This window comes from Nicotiana tomentosiformis, chromosome 9 (assembly GCF_000390325.3).
Source record: "Nicotiana tomentosiformis chromosome 9, ASM39032v3, whole genome shotgun sequence".
NCBI classification, from domain to species: domain Eukaryota; kingdom Viridiplantae; phylum Streptophyta; class Magnoliopsida; order Solanales; family Solanaceae; genus Nicotiana; species Nicotiana tomentosiformis.
In genome coordinates, this window is record NC_090820.1 from 37,763,175 (window position 1) to 37,779,692 (window position 16,518).

The 16,518-nt window shown below is 37.1% G+C and overlaps 1 protein-coding gene across 1 annotated transcript; it reads left to right on the plus strand.

Annotated features, from left to right (window-relative positions):
* The first annotated feature begins 13,968 nt into the window (after positions 1-13,968).
* Positions 13,969-16,518, plus strand: LOC104101105 (transcription factor MUTE). Its single transcript, XM_009608521.4, has 3 exons — positions 13,969-14,277; positions 15,039-15,449; positions 16,114-16,518. Exons 1-3 carry the CDS (start codon positions 14,182-14,184, stop codon positions 16,204-16,206), a joined length of 600 nt encoding a protein of 199 aa, XP_009606816.1. The 5' UTR covers positions 13,969-14,181; the 3' UTR covers positions 16,207-16,518.

Genomic DNA, 16,518 nt, shown 5'->3' on the forward strand with positions numbered 1-16,518 from the left:
GCAATTCCTGAATGATCTGAAATGCGCCGAACATATTTCGAATTACATCCGAGGCTCTCGAGACCTCAACCAAGCATACAAATAAGTCCTAAAATATCATATAAACACGCTCGATGAGTCAAATCACATAAAATAACACAAATTCTACGAATCGCAACCCAAATTCAAGCCTATGAACTATGAATTTCCAAATTCCGAAACCAATGCGGATTCATACCAAACAACTCCGATTGACTCCAAATTTTACTCACAAGTCATAAATGACACTGCGAACCTATTCTAACTTTTGAAATCGGGATCCAACCCAGATATCAATAAAGTCAACTTCCGGTCAAACATTCCAAAATCTTCTATTTTCCAACTTTCACCAATTCGCGCTGAAACGACATACGGACCTCCAAATCAACATCCGCACATGCTCCTAAGACCAAAATTATCATACGGGCCTATTGGAACCATCAAAACTACATTCAACTTTTACAACCTAAACCTCTAACTTAGGGACTATGTGTCCCATTTCACTCCGAAACTCACCCAAAACCAAAACCAAACACCTCGGCAAATTGTATAATCATAATATAATATAGAGGAAGCATAAATTAGGGGATCGAGGTTAAAATACTCAAAACAACCGACCGGGTCGCTACATTATAGTCCTAATTATTGATATTTATGATGTGGTAAGTGACGTGTACATGATGTGGCGAGCCTGTATACGAGTACTATGTGTGGTTTTGACCGGAATAGACAGTGGGCTATTAATATGACTTAATGTGATAATGAACTATATGTGAAACCTATGTGATCACTTCATAACTATTTGATCGTGATCATTTTATTGACTTAGCCATAGTCATGCTTTGCATATTGAGCACCCCTCTGCTTATATGATTATTTGTTATGTCCTCGAGCACGATTGTTGAAATTTGGGAACTTATAATTTGATGAAACTTTGGTACCATTGTTGTGATATTGTGGCACTTGGCATTATTATTTTTGTGGTACCATGGAACTTGTGAACATGTTGAGCCGATTGATTGGGGGTATCAGTACGAGGTTTTTGGCCGTGTGATTTTATCTATTGTTGTGTGCGTGGGGAGAAATAAGGGTGGCATTATCTCGGGCTGCCCATGTGGTTAAATAAGGGTAGCTATATGCGCATGTGGCGAAATAAGGGTGGCATATCATTTTTATGTGCACATGCGACGTAATAAGGGTGACATTTTAATTATGTTATGTGATATTTCGAGGTATCTTCTTATTGTAGTGATTGTATTGAGATGGGATTGATATTATATTCTCATAATTGTTTCTGAAAGCTTACATTTTGCACTTACCTGAGTTAATGGTTGTATTTGACATTTCGTCACATGCCTTTCCTCTATTTGATAATTTGGGGTCAAAGATAGACTTATTAATCTGAGTTGTTATCGCATTCTCTAAAGGGGTTGTTGTTACTGTTTTCCATTATATTCTTGTTATCAATTTTCTTTGATATATTCATTGCACACGTTATTTGTCTAGTGAGTATCAAACGACTTGAACCTCATTACTACTCCACCGAGGTTAGTCTTGATACTTACTGGGTACCAATTTTAGTGTACTCATACTATACTTCTGCACATATTTTGTGCAGATTCAGGTGTTGGAGGTAGCGGACCCAGGCTATGAGAGCTTCTTTGATTGTATGGATTCAAGGTAGAGTTGCTTAGTTTATCGCAGTCTCTTGGAGTCCTTTTCTTACATTTATACTTTCAATTCTCTATCCAAAAAGTATTGTATTTTTGAGATATTTTTCTGTATTCAGTTAGAGATCGTGACTGTGTACTATCTAGTCTTGGGATTTATTGTGATTATCATCGTATTGGCTTATATCACCTTTATTTCTGCATTTATATTAAACTCTGCTTCATAATATCATGTCTTGTTAGTTTAACTATCGTAAGTGATCGACTTATCTAGTTTTAAAGACTAGGTGTCATCACGATCCTTAAGGTTAGATTTTGGGTCGTGATACTAGTTTTTGGACCAGTAACTATCCCCTTGTCACCTTTCGTCGTGGGAACCTTAGGACCTTTCCGAACAATGTCACAGAGTTCTAAATCTTTTTCTTCTAAAAAAATACGCATTTATTCTTTTCACAATCCGTAGTATTTTTTGTTGAACAATGGTGGTCTTGTAGTTGATTGTTCTTCTTGAGTGTCTAGAGGTGCAACCATCTCGGATCCTTTCAAGGTTAAACCTTAGTTTGAAAGAACTTGCTTTGATATTAGTTGTTATTTTAGGATACACCAAGACATAAGAGGAGAGTGTGAGTTTTGTCACTCTAGCGTGTTAAAGAACATAGTTCTTTAATCTAAGAATTCTAGACACAAACTAAAAGTGAAGTTTCACAATTAAATAATACAATAACACGTAAAAAAATTTCTTGCTCAAGGGAGTGAAAATCACGGCACACTCGTAGGATTTATCTCAAAACTTCACTAACTTCAAAGAGTGATTTTAGGTTATAACTCAATAACCAAATGGACTATAAACCCTAGTACATCAACCCTTCAATCAACTCAATTCTAGCTAAATTTTAGGTTAAACTCAATAACCAAAAGGACCAACTCTAGTACCTTAACCCCTTTCAAGACTATAAACTTTAGTCCCTAAAGCTAAACAAACTCTTCAGATTTGATAACCTAACAATATATTTTTAAAAAGCAAAATAGGTTACAATTAAAGAACAATAAATCATGACTCAACAACAACTAAATAACTAAACAACTTCGTCTTCAGGAGTATGTTCTTTAGTTGTGCAGCTTGGATCCTTGAAAGCGCTTTTTTGCTATGATTGTTAGTTGCCTTGAATAAATTCTGTGTTTGTGTGAACGATAGTCTTTAATAGCATCAATATGATACTTTTTATAGGACTCAAGTTGACCGATCCTTTTTAAATTTTAGCTCCAAGACTTAAAATAATTTGGTCACGATCTTAAGTAAAACAAATCTTAAAAGGATTCTATTTTATTTCCTTAAAAGCTCCTTCATGCATTTTTCTTTCCATGCAAGTATTTTCATAATTGAAGAATCTTTGTTGACCATGAATTCCTCCAATCATTACCATACTCTTCCAGCCCATAAAATTAATCTTCAAGAAATCCGGCTTTCAACAGAAATTATTTTCCAGCTCAAACTAACTTGTTCTAGGAAATAGCTTCTAGCTTCTAATCAACGGACTTCAAGAGACCCGATTTTTTTACAAATGTTTGTTAGTCATTAAAATCTATATCAACTCAGCTCAGCAATTTTAACTTTGTAGTGTTTATCCTGTCATTTCTAAATCTCGAAAGGATTATTTTCAGAAGGTGAATTTGCTCTCGTCTAATTTCACATGAAATTTTCAACTTATTAGAAATTAACGTAACAATGCTTTGGGAAGGAAGAATATCTCTTTTTTCATGAAGGAAAGTGTATCTTGAAGCTGCGATTCCACCTTTCACATGGGTAAATTCACTTACATTTTGGGCCATCGCCCTTTTCTTTAAATAAGCAGCAAAGAATTAATAGTCTCTCTCCTACACTTTAATTGATTTTTTAAACTATTTTTACACATATTAAGGAATCCACATTTTAGCATTAATTAATAATGAAATTGACCATATTAACTTTCATTTGTTCATTGCAAATATAATAAAATTTTTGGGCTCTTTAATCCAAGGACAACTTTAGAAAAAAAAATTAATTTTTCTTGATATCTGAAAAAATCAAATATTATGAATCACAAAAAAAAAAAACCAAAACTTTAATTAAAGTGGACGGAAGGGAATAGTATTTTTAAATTTAATGCTGGACTATACGGATGCTTTGAGATGGGGATCGGTATCAGCATTAATGACAATCGACAAAGATCAAATGGTGATTTGTCAGCTAGAAGCGAAGGTGCCAAAAGGTAAAATTGTAAAAGACCAAGAATAGGCTAAACCATCATCAATATCTCTTAAGATATATTTTTCTAGTGGATTTAAGTTACAGTCTAATGATTTTTTTTACATTATCAAGCAATACAATAAGTTATTTCTTATTTATTAAAGTTTAACTAATTAAACAAAGTATCTGCAATTAACTTTTAAATGACATAATTATAAATATTTTTATAATGTAAGTACACAAGAATCGACTGAATGAGCTTTGCAAATAAATGAAGAAAAATCAAAGAAGCTGAAACAGAAATCGGTTGAACAAGTTATTTTGCAACCAAAGCTTTCTTTGAAGACAAAAGATGAAAGATGTGGCTCGCATCAAAGAGGCCGTGAACGTGGATGAGGTAGAGGAAGATTAAAGAAGTTGAGCTAAAGTTTCTTAAGTCACACGACCGACTTACAAGAAAAAATGATATTAATGTATCTAGTTTAAAAGGGAGTGTTGAAAAAATTAACTAGATTCATCTGAAGTACATGTATTGCTTAGTTCATATATATATTAGGAAATTAATGAGGATGCATGTATGAATTTATTCATGAACTAGGGAAGATAAGAAGTCTAGGATCAATTAAGATACATGTACTAGATTAGGTACATGTTAGGAGAAAATCCATAAATATATATATCTATGTAGTCTAATCATTTTATTTGAGCAAGTTGAGTATGTAGAGAAAAATCATTTTCTCACTTGTAGAATTTTAGAGATTGAGAGTCATATCCTCCTCCCCAAAAAAAAATTCCAACAAGCTTATACTTTAAGTAAGTCTCCTGTTATTTCCTCTTGAATCTTGAATTCTGCTAAAGAGAAAACTATTACAGTTAATTTGTCTGTTGAATCTGAGATCCTATTAATTTTATAACAGAGGGTAGTTTTGTTTTTACAATAAAGAAATAGAGACACTACTTTAGAAGTTCATTCGATGTGCCAGTATTTCTGTGAATTTAGTTTGTGTTCATCGTCATCTTTTATTCAATTACAGTGAAGTTTTCTTAGAGTATTGTTACAAAATATTTGCCCCTTGAAATGTTACGAGGCAGATCAAACAACTCCAAAATCAATAAGGTAATATAAAAACATTTCTTTTGAGGGCTTAGAGCATAAACCCTTTGTTACACTTTTGAGGAAAATACTTCGTGTCAAAGGGTCTCGATAGGAAAACTTTGTAATGGGCCAAATGGTCGAATGAACCGTGTCCATATAAATTAGTCGAGGCCCGATGGCAAAACATGTACGCATGTATAAATTATACAAAGAAACATTCTTTCTATATCAAACATCTTGTGTCTCAAAGAAAATTTTCTACTATACAAGCTCCATACTTATGATTTTGTGAGAAATGGCTCAAGGGCCAAGTGCAAATATACCTCTACACTCGAGGACTGCCGTCGACGATCGACACATTCGAGTAATCTAAACTCAAATTCATAAGACCTCAAAGAGGCACCCCTCGATCTATAGGCCAAGGCCATCATTCTCGGGGACTAACACTTCGAACAAGTTCAAAGTGTTATTGGGAAATAAGCCCAAGAGGCATACCCAAAGGCTACGGCCAAATTAAGGCGGCTCGGAGACGTTCGAATCCCGCAATAAAAATAGGCCTTCGAATTCTTTGAAAAATCGGTTAAAAAAGGCTACCCTCAGCAAGTAATCAAAAGGGCATCGATAAAATCAGCCTTCGAAAAACCTTAAAAGGTATCAAATTATCTTAACATAAACGTGCTAAGGCACAAAAAGCAAAGGGATTTCAATCGACATCGAACCCTCAAAAACCCCAATGGGTAAAGAATACGTGTTAAGGCATAAAGAATTTTTTTTTACTAAGTCTTCTAAGTAGAAAAAGGGAAAAAATAGCCATCTTTTAGAGGCCATATCGGCCCAATCTAAAGAGCCTAAGGGCCAATACACTTAGAGTTCGACATTTTGTTCTCTCTCAATTCGGACCTAAGGGTTCCACTATTCCGAGCTAATATAAAATTGACTTGAATATAGCTCGAGGATTCATCATTATTTGATATAAAACCTTAAGGGGTCTGTTACTGTGAGTTCGAAACTTACTCGAACTCGGCTATAAAAAACAGTACAATTACGGCTTCTATCAAGCCATCCGAAATCAAAATCCCGAACATATTGTTGAGCTCGGGGAATCGCCCTCGCTTAACTAAAAAACCTAAGGGTTTGTTCTACACTGAGTTCGAGCTATTGCTCACTCGATTATAGAGGCTCCAACAACCCAATTGCAACAAAGTTTTCACAAGGCAAAGGCAAAATAGAATTTATCATAAATCAGAAATCGAAGACGAAACAGAAAGAAAAGAAATCTTTCATATATGCAAAGTATTTACAAAGAGCACACAGGGTCTTACAAAAAAAACAAAAGCAGAAAAAATCCTAAGTGCCTAGTCCGCCTCGGGAGCCGCATCTTCGGGAGCTTCGTCTTTATCTACTCCGCTCTCGGATCCACTCGCAGAGTCTTCATCATCGGAAAGCAAAGCTCCGGCCTCGTCCTCCAATACCTTCGCATTCTCGATATCAACCATAAGGTCAAAGCCACGAGCATGTACCTCCTCAAGAGTCTCTCTTCGAGACTGGCGCCTAGCATGCTCGGCAACACGGGACAATCTAACCTCAGCAGCGTCAGAAATTACCTTTGCCCGAGTGTTAGTGGCTTCAGCGTCGGCTCGGTAGGAGGCCACGTGCGCCTCTGCCTCGAATGTGGCCCTTGCAAGCTCAGCGGACAACCGAGTCTCGAGCTCTTCAACCTTCTAGGCTCGGGCCAAGTTCTCCTCCTCCACACTTTGGAGTTGACGCTCAACCAAAGACAGTTGGGCCCGAATCGCATCTTTCTCTGAGGCGAGACAGTCCATGTTTTGCTTCCACCCTAAAGTCTCTACCTCTTTCATCTTGGCCTCCTCACGAAGCTGCTCAACCAATTCGACCTTCTGCTGAACCTAGAGGATTAAAGTGTTAGTCGCCAATATCAAGTTAATACATAACAAGCTCCCAAAAATTTACATTACCCGTTCAATGAGCTCGGTCTGATCTTGATGAGCTCTTGTCAGCTCGGTTCGAATACTCATGATCTCCTCTTCTTTTTGCACATAGAGGAGTGTGAGGGCGTCTTTCTCCTCCGTAAGCTTTTTGAGATCAGCCTCACATCGGGCCAGCTCAGCTCGGTATTTGGAGGACACTTCTCGATGGAGCGTTGTAGCCTGTACAGAAAGGAAGGAAATCAGACTTAGAGAAATAAGAACAAACACAAACCTGGTAACATGGGCTAATACTCACTTGGTTCAGAAGCCGCTGAGCCTCATCAAAAATGAGTGATGCGTCCAGGTCGGGAAAATCATCGACCCCCGTGAAGCAGCCGCGAAATATATCATCCCCTTTGGCGTCCCCACATTGGGGGTCCCCATGGACCGGGCATCCCGAAACTGCCTCTCAGAGAACGTGGGGCGGGGCGGCGAATCATCAATGTTAATTGCCTCGAGCAAGTCACTTGGGGCATTCTCTTCTCTTTGAAGGGCCTCAGAACTAGACCCTTCAGGCACACCCACCAGTTGCTCATCACGGCAGGAGGCATCATCAACACCCGATGACTCGGGGACTCTGCTCGGACCTTCCTCCGAGATCACCTCGATCTGCGGCTGAACCTCCTCGACCGTCACCGGCTCAGCATTTCTCGAAGCTTCGATGCCTCCCCTCTTCTAAGCCACCAGTAGGCAGTCGGCATCTTCTCCCTCATCGTCTTCATCTCGTAGTGTTTGGACTACATCGGTAGATAGAACGGCGGGATCAGTCTTCGACTTTCGAGCCCTGCTTTTCCTGGGCTTTGAGGTATCTGGAGGCGAGGCCCTTCTCCTTTTCTTGTCTTTGGTCGGCTTCAGGACCTCCTCTTCCTCGGGGGGAGGAGGCCTCATGACGACATTGTCTCCAAGACCTGTATGAGAAGAAATCAAGTTAAAAAGAAGTATTTCACATAAAAGCATCAAACACGAACATTGGAACTTACCATGATTTTTGGCCTCCCATCGACCCTTGGCCAAATCGCGCCACGAGCGCTCAGCATACGAAGAGGTTGAAACTAGTTGTCGAACCTAACCTGCAAGGTTCGGGACTACACCGGAAAACCAGGGGGAAGCTGCACCATAAAGAAGAATATAAATGAGAAGAGGTAAAGGAAACATAACAAGTAATCAAACGTTATCGGTGAGGTTCTACTTACACTTCATGTTCCATTCTTCGGGGAATGACATCTTCTCGGCGGGGATTAAGTCAGAGGTCCTGACTCGGATAAACTGGCCCATCCATCCTCGGTCCTTGTACTCATCTATGCTCGAGAATAGCACCTTCGTGTCCCGGCGCTGAAGCCTTATCAGTCTGCCCCGATAAAGACGGGGGTTGTATAGCCTAACGAGATGATCGAGGGTGAAAGACATCCCCTCGACCTTGCTCGAGAAGAATCTGAGCAAAATGATAATGCTCCAAAAAAAGGGGTAGATCTAGCCTAGGGTTACCCGGTATTGGCGGCAGAAGTCGATTATGATAGGATCGACGGAACCCAGTGTGAAAGGGTAAGTATACATACTTAAGAACCCTTTCACATGAGTGGTGATGTCCTCCTTGGGGGTAGGAATCACCACCTCTTTATTCTCCAGTGGCAGTCTTTTTTCACCTGCTCGAGATCGCCTTCAGATATCGAACAGATGTATCTAGACATGGGCCCGTATCGGCCACGAACCGAAGAGGGTTTTTCGACTTTAAAGTCGAAAGTAAGTTCACATGGCCCGGAGATGCACTCTTCGATACGTGGCTCCACCGGTGTTTTGTCACCGACCGACCGCGATGAGGAGGCCTTTTCCTTATGAGGAACGGTCTTTGATATTTTTGCCATTGCTATATGAGGTTTAAGGAAGAAGAAGGCAGAATTTGTGTTTTAATAAGAGATTGACAAACGGAAACCGGCAAAGTTGATGAACTTAAAGAGAATAGAAGATCGTTTGAAGATTAGAAGAAGTTTGAAAGTAAAGTTTGAGAAGATTATGAAGGTGGTCTATTTATAATAGCCATTTTGATGGTTTGAAAGCACTGGTGGCCGACCATCAACTGGCGTTAATTAATGACCTTAGAAACTGTGACAGACACGACGCTTCAATCGCTTCTGTCGCTAATGTCACGATGTTGACGTCATAATTGATCGAGGTATTAAATCAAAGTCTCAAATTCGTTTCTTCTCGTTACACTCTAAAAAATGAGGGAACTATCTGTTAGGTCGAAATCGGGCATACCCGATTTCGTTGGCAGGGGAGTTGCCCCGAGAGTAACCTCATAATAGATCGGGCTCGAGCTCGAAGATAGAACATCAAGCCTGGAGATCGAAGTATTCATTGAGATCGAGGCCAGCAACAATGGAGATCAAGCATGACTGACGTCGAGTAAGGCGTAATAACGGAATGGCGAGATATTAGTAACCGGTCGAAGATCACGACAGAAATTTCGGAACAGATCAAATCAAAGCGGTTATTAGTGCCAATCATGGGATCTACTTCCGTTATTGGAGTTGTACCTTATTTAGGATTCCTCTATTATATAAAGAGGGATCCCATTCACTTGTAAGCAGAATAATCATTATTCACTGATAAGAATATACATATACGCTGCTTTTTTTATTTTACCTACTGTTCATCACTGTTCATCGCTGTTTGTTTTATCCTTTACTGTTCTTATTATCTAACCTCGAGACTATCTCGAATCGAGGTCGAGGCATTGTTTGCAGACCGGTTTGATTTATTTTATTGTCTAATTTATCTATTTAATTCGTTGTTTATTAATTGATACTGGATTAAAACACATATCTTTAAAACCACAATATAAGTTTAATTATTACTCAATTTTTAGGGTAAACACCCTTGTATTTTTCACGTCTATTTATCATCGGGTGTCTAATCTAAGTAGCAGTATGTAATATATGATGCTAAGGGGGCCATATGTTATTGAAGAAGATAGCATTGGCATATGTTAATATGTAATTAAAGAATGAATATTGCTTTCTGTTGTAAATTATATCTTTCATACTCTCAATTTAGTTTAATTTATACTGTAACGTAACTTATCATTTTTATTAGATTATCAATTAATACTTATCATAAATATATAATTACTTTATAAGCAATGTTGTATACATATTCATTAACATGACTTATATATTGAAGCCCTTATGTTGTTTACGCATTTGTTTTCATGTTTATACCAATTAGATAAAAAAGAAACTCAAAGTCTTTCAGCAAAACAGGTATATATTCTGGCGAGGGTGGGGATGAGTGAAAGCTGCCTTGCTGTCACGATCCGGAATTCCCACCTTTGGGATCGTGATAGTGCCTAACATTTCACTTGCTAGGCAAACCAACATTAGCTATATCTATTAACCGTTTTTAACAATTCTCAATTAAATGACAATAAATAAACCGAATAGTCTGAAATACGATAATAAACTGATAAGAGACGAATCCAAATACAAATCCCAGAACTGGGGTCACGAGTACATGAGCGTCTAGAAAACTACAAATAATGGTCTGAAATAAGCATAACTGTCTGAATCAAAATAACAGCTAAAACGAAGTAGAAGGAAACTTCAAGACTGCGGATGCCGTGCAGCTATACCTCAAGTCTCTACCGATAGCTAGATCTGAGCAAGTCTACTGAACGCCACTGGGACCAACTCTAAAATCTGCACAAGAAGTGCAGAGTATAATATGAGTACAACCAACCCCATGTACTCTGTAAGTGTCGAGCTTAACCTCGACAAAATAGTGGCGAGGCTAAGGTGAGTCACTTACAATAACTTGTACGCATTAATAAAATAATAATAATAATAATAATAATAATAATAATAACAAAAGGGAAGGGAAAACAGGAAATGAAAGTAATGCAGTTAACTTATGATGGAGAACTCAATCCTTGCAATCAAAGAATCCAGAATATTAGACCTCAAAATATCATATAAAAAGGGCTGAAAACTAACACAATAACAACAATGAGTACATCATACACAATCCGTTGCGGCGCGTAACACGATCCCACTGCACACACTCAATCCTCATTTATTCCACCATAACATCATTTATCAATATCAGGAATCACATATAAAATCCGTTGTGACGCGCAACCCGATCCCACCATATCCTCCCTTATTTCACCATATCACAATTTATCAATAACAAGTATTACGTACACAACCGTTGTGACGCATAACTCGATCCCCGCATATCATTATAATTAATATAGAAATCATCCCTTATTCCACCATATCACAACCGTTGCGGCGTGCAACTCGATCCATAAATAATTTCAATAAATGTAACCAATCCAATAGCTTAATTAACACGAATATCTACAATTAAAGAATATGAAAGCAAAGCAATAAGGAATCACGTACTAATCAAAGGAATGCTACAAATAATATAAAAGCAACAAGACAAGTCGAGTACGTGACAATTAAGGTATGCAAATAAGACAATTAAGGCAAGTAGCAATTAATTATAGAGCCATGGAAGGGACGAACAATTCAATACAAGAATAATTAATGACAAGTAACTAATTATGGCATAGAAAATAACTAAAGCATGTAACAGTTAAGGCATGGAGTAAGATAATTCATGAAATACGAGGAAAGACATGGAAACAATCATTTTGTCGGCGTATATATATTTGTCACCTCGCATATGCACCGTTACACACGTAATTCACATAGCATGTAACTCAAGGGTTCCTAATTCCTTCAAATCAAGGTTAGACCCAATACTTACCTCGCTCCGCAACCAAATCAAAGCTCAACCGGAGCTTTTCCTCTAAAATCCGCCTCAAAACCAATCGAATCTAACCAAAATTGACTTGATATCATCAAACAATGCTAGAAAAATCAATTACAATAGATAAAGTAAAGATCTTTATACTTTTCCCAAAAAGTCAACAAAAGTCAATCCCGGATCCGAGATTCAAACCAAAAACCAATTACCCATTCATCCCCGAGCCCGATTTTGTGATTAGTTTTGAAATTCGACCTCAATTTGAGGTCTAAATCTCAATTTTATAAAACCCCTCAATACTGCTCAAATCCCAAATTTCTACCATGAAAGAGAATAGATAAAATGTTAGAAATCAATGGGTGTTGATGGAAATTGAAGAAAACGAGTTAAAATATACTAACCTATGAAGTGGGGATGAAATTTCTCTTCAAAATCGCCTCTAGGCCGAGCTCTAATGTGAAGATGGTGAAAAATGAAGAAAATTCTGTCTTTGGGATATTTTAAATCACTGGCGTTAGGTCTTCATCGCGTTCGCGAAAGACCTGACGCAATGTACTGCGACCCAAGTGGCCTTCGCGTTTGCGAGATGCTCTTCACGTTCACGATGGCTCTTACCCCCTGGCCATCGCGTTCGCGTAGAACACTGCCCAGCTCCCCCAAAACCCCCACAAAGCTTTGCATTCGCGAAGGATAAGCCCCCCTCCACTTCGGGTTCACGACCAGCACCTCGCATTCGCGAAGAGGAAATCCTCCCCAGTTCCTAGCTACCCTTCGCGATAGCGGGAGTAGCTTCGTGATCGTGAAGAAGGATACACCAGATATCAGCAATTGCGAAAAACCAGCAATCCTTCAAGCCCGAAATGGTCCGTAGTCTATCCGAAACTCGCCCGAGCCCCTCAGACTCCAAACCAAACATGCACACAAGTGTAATAACATCATACGAACTCTCTCGCGTGATCAAAACACTAAAATAACACCTAGAACTATGAATCGGACATCAAAATGAATGAAATTTTTCAAAGAAACTTAAGAACTTCCAAATTTACAACCGGATGTCCGAATCACGTCAAATCAACTCCGTTTTGCACCCAATTTTGCATACAAGTCATAAATAGTTAAATGAACCTATTTCAAGTTCCGGAACCAAAATCCGAACCTAGTAGCAACCAAGTTAACCTACGGTCACACTTAGGAATTCTTTAAACCTTCAAATTACAAGTTTTCAACAAATCACGTTAAGTCAAGCTAGGGACTTCCGAATTCGATTCCGGACATACGTCCAAGTCCCAAATTACGATACGGACCCACCGGAACCGTCAAAACACTGATCCGGGACCGTTTGCACAAAATATTGACCGTAGTCAACTCAAATCATTTTAAGGCAAAATTTTACATTTTGTTCAATTTTTCACATAAAACGTTTTCGAAAAAAGACACGGACTACGCACACAAATCGAGAAAAGCTAAATGGGGCTATTCGAGGTCTCGAAACACATAAATGAAGGCTAAAACTAAAAGTGACCTATCGGGTCATCACACTTGCAATAGAGGCGGAGCTAAGATTTAAAGTATATGGGCTCTCAATCCATAGCTCGTCTTAGTTATGGGGTTCTCAATTAAATATTTATACTTATTAATATATTTTATAATACAAATATATGGTTTAAGAAAAAGTTACTAAATCGTCTGAACCTATAATACTTTAGCTCCGCCTCTGAGTCATGAGCTAGCAAAACCTTGTGTCACCTATTATATCACACAAAAGGTAAGGCCACTCTCCATTTTGGCATAAAAGAAAACCAAATAAAACCCAACAGGAAATCTCTGTGGCAATAAAATTTCAGAAAATAAAAATATATGAAAAGAAAAAGGATTATCATAATAAGAAGGTGATGAAATGTATGCAGAGAGGAAAGAATTTAGAGTGCATGCACGAACCATGAAGCAACAATTTAGAAGCAAAAGAAGAGCAGCTCTTCTGCATGACAAAAAATAAGATATATAAGAAGTTACTTGTCTTTTATTTTATCTCACGCTGGAAACGTAAATGTCCATAGGGTAATAAACGTGAGACCTATTATATTATGTTGTCTACATACATATATACACACACAAGAATGTAAGTGATTTTTGTGTCTACATGTATTTTTGTGCCTCATATAGAATGAGATAACAAAGTTGTGTGTGAAAAATTATTAACAGTCACGGGAGAGCAGCAGATAGCATTTAATAAGAAAACTAGACTGATGGTTAGGTATATACCACACTAGAACTATAGTCATTATTTTCTTTTGCATTAATTCATGGTTTCAACTATGTGTATATAAAGAGTGAAACAACAAGGCTTTTGGAATGACATAAATTTCTAAAAACACAAACACTTCAGCAATTTTGGTAATAAAAACCAATATGTCTCATATAGCAGTAGAGAGAAACAGGAGAAGACAAATGAATGAACATCTCAAGGTTTTGCGTTCCTTAACCCCTTGTTTCTACATCAAAAGGGTAATTTAATTTAAGTTTCTCCCTTTCTCTGAATCTATGTTTTCATCTAGCTAGCCTTCCAAAAAAATAATATTCGTCACCTTTTCCTTTTTATTTTCTTGGAACGCTTTGGTATTACTGCTTGTGGTAATTCCTTTTTATTTTTTTTATTTTACCGATAATCATCTATTTTCTTTTGATGCATTTTGCACTAGTACTTAGAGCGTGATTTGTTGTAATTATTATCAGAAAACTATTCAGAGTCATTATTTAATTCTGAAGTGTATCTCAAAGGCATAATTAATGTTCAGTCAACATTCGTTTCGAGATTACTGAATGAAAAATGATAAAATTTCAGTTGTCAATGTAATCAACATTCTTATCAAGTATAATCACGAAAACCATGCTCTATATTTCTTTTCCTTTTTTTCTTTTCATGGATTCCATCTTATTGCTTCTATATATGCATAACTAAATTCGAGTATATGTTGTATAATTATCAGGTTAAGTTGACCTACAACAATAGATAATACATATCAAGCATAATAGTGTAAAGTTACTTATACGATCAATGTATATAACTTAAACTAATTCATATAATGAATAGTCTATTGAAGAAATTTGAAATATCAAAACTGCCTTCTTAAGAACCATTAGGGTTTGATTCCTTTTCGTTTTTTTTAGTAATTCCTTTTAGTGTTTGATATCTTTTATTCTTCTGTTTTTCCCCCTTGTTTTTCTTGTTCTAATATATATAGTCTTTTTCATGGAAATTACTGAAGGGGGATCAAGCATCAATAATAGCAGGAGTAATTGAATTCATCAAGGAATTACACCAAGTTCTACAATCTCTGGAGGCGAAAAAGCGACGAAAGAGCTTAAGCCCTAGCCCTGGTCCTAGTCCTAGTCCAAGGCCATTATTGCAACTAAGTCCCACACCTGAAAGTCCATTTAGTCATATTGATCCTAATAATAATAACTTATTCAAGGAACTTGGAGCATGTTGTAATTCTCCAGTGGCTGATGTTGAAGCAAAAATATCAGGATCCAATGTTATATTGAGAACCATTTCTAAGAGGATTCCAGGTCAAGTTGTGAAAATAATTAATGTGTTAGAGAAACTTTCCTTTGAGATTCTTCATCTCAACATCAGCAGCATGCAGGATACTGTTCTATACTCCTTTGTCATTAAGGTAGATTAATTCAGAGTTAATTCTTTGGAAACAACATTTATGTGGCAGCTCCAATCTTTTTATTTTCGCGCAATCACATGTTAGAGAATGACATTGTTCCTCATCGGTTCTATAACAATTTCTAAAGGGATTTAAATGGTCCTGAGTTACTCCACTCATTGCCTTCGGTTGGATGATCAAATTCTTTTACATCCCAAACTAGTTGGCAGTGTCAATTCTTCGAAAAACTTTTGCAAGATAATGTAGAAGTATGAGCTATAATTATTCTTGATCAGAAATTTATAATGTCATCAAGTTGACTAGTATCGACGGCTTACATCTAGACCTTCATATGTATTAATTGGCTAATAGGGGAAAGGTTTGGAATAGAAAATAATTTGGATTCAAGTTCAACAAGATTTGGATTTATAAGTTTGTGATAGCAAAACTCTGCATTAATATTTACTATTCCATATATAACCGTGATCATTAATGTAACAATATACATGCTTCAACATTTCAAAAGCTGATATTTATTTATTTATTTATTGGTAAGAGAAATATTTATTTTGGTGAATTATCTGTTCCAACATCAAGTTAAATAAAATTCTTTCTTGTTTTCACCCTCAAACGGTTTTCAACTTACTAACTCTATTTTCCTTGTATTGATGATTTTATATTACAGATAGGACTGGAGTGCCAACTGAGTGTGGAAGAGCTAGCAGTGGAAGTTCAGAAAAGCTTCTCATCTGATGTTGTTTGTATCAGCGAAATATAGAAACTAAAAAGGAGAAATATCTAATGTACGCCAATATTATCTTCTTACGCTCTAGTACTATCGTTTTAATATAAAGTGTAAGAAGCTAATTTTGGAGTGTAACAAATAATTTTCAATATAAGGTTTCTATTACTAATATACTAGGTATAGGGCTTATGGAAGTGTAACTTCTTCGAATTAGAAAGTTCAGGATACTATATATAGAAAGACTTTGTCCTTCCACTATCTTTTCATATGCAAACAGAAGAAAGTAGATGCATGCACGTACATGAATCATGCACCTTTACTTCAATCTGAACAATAGCAAAGCCA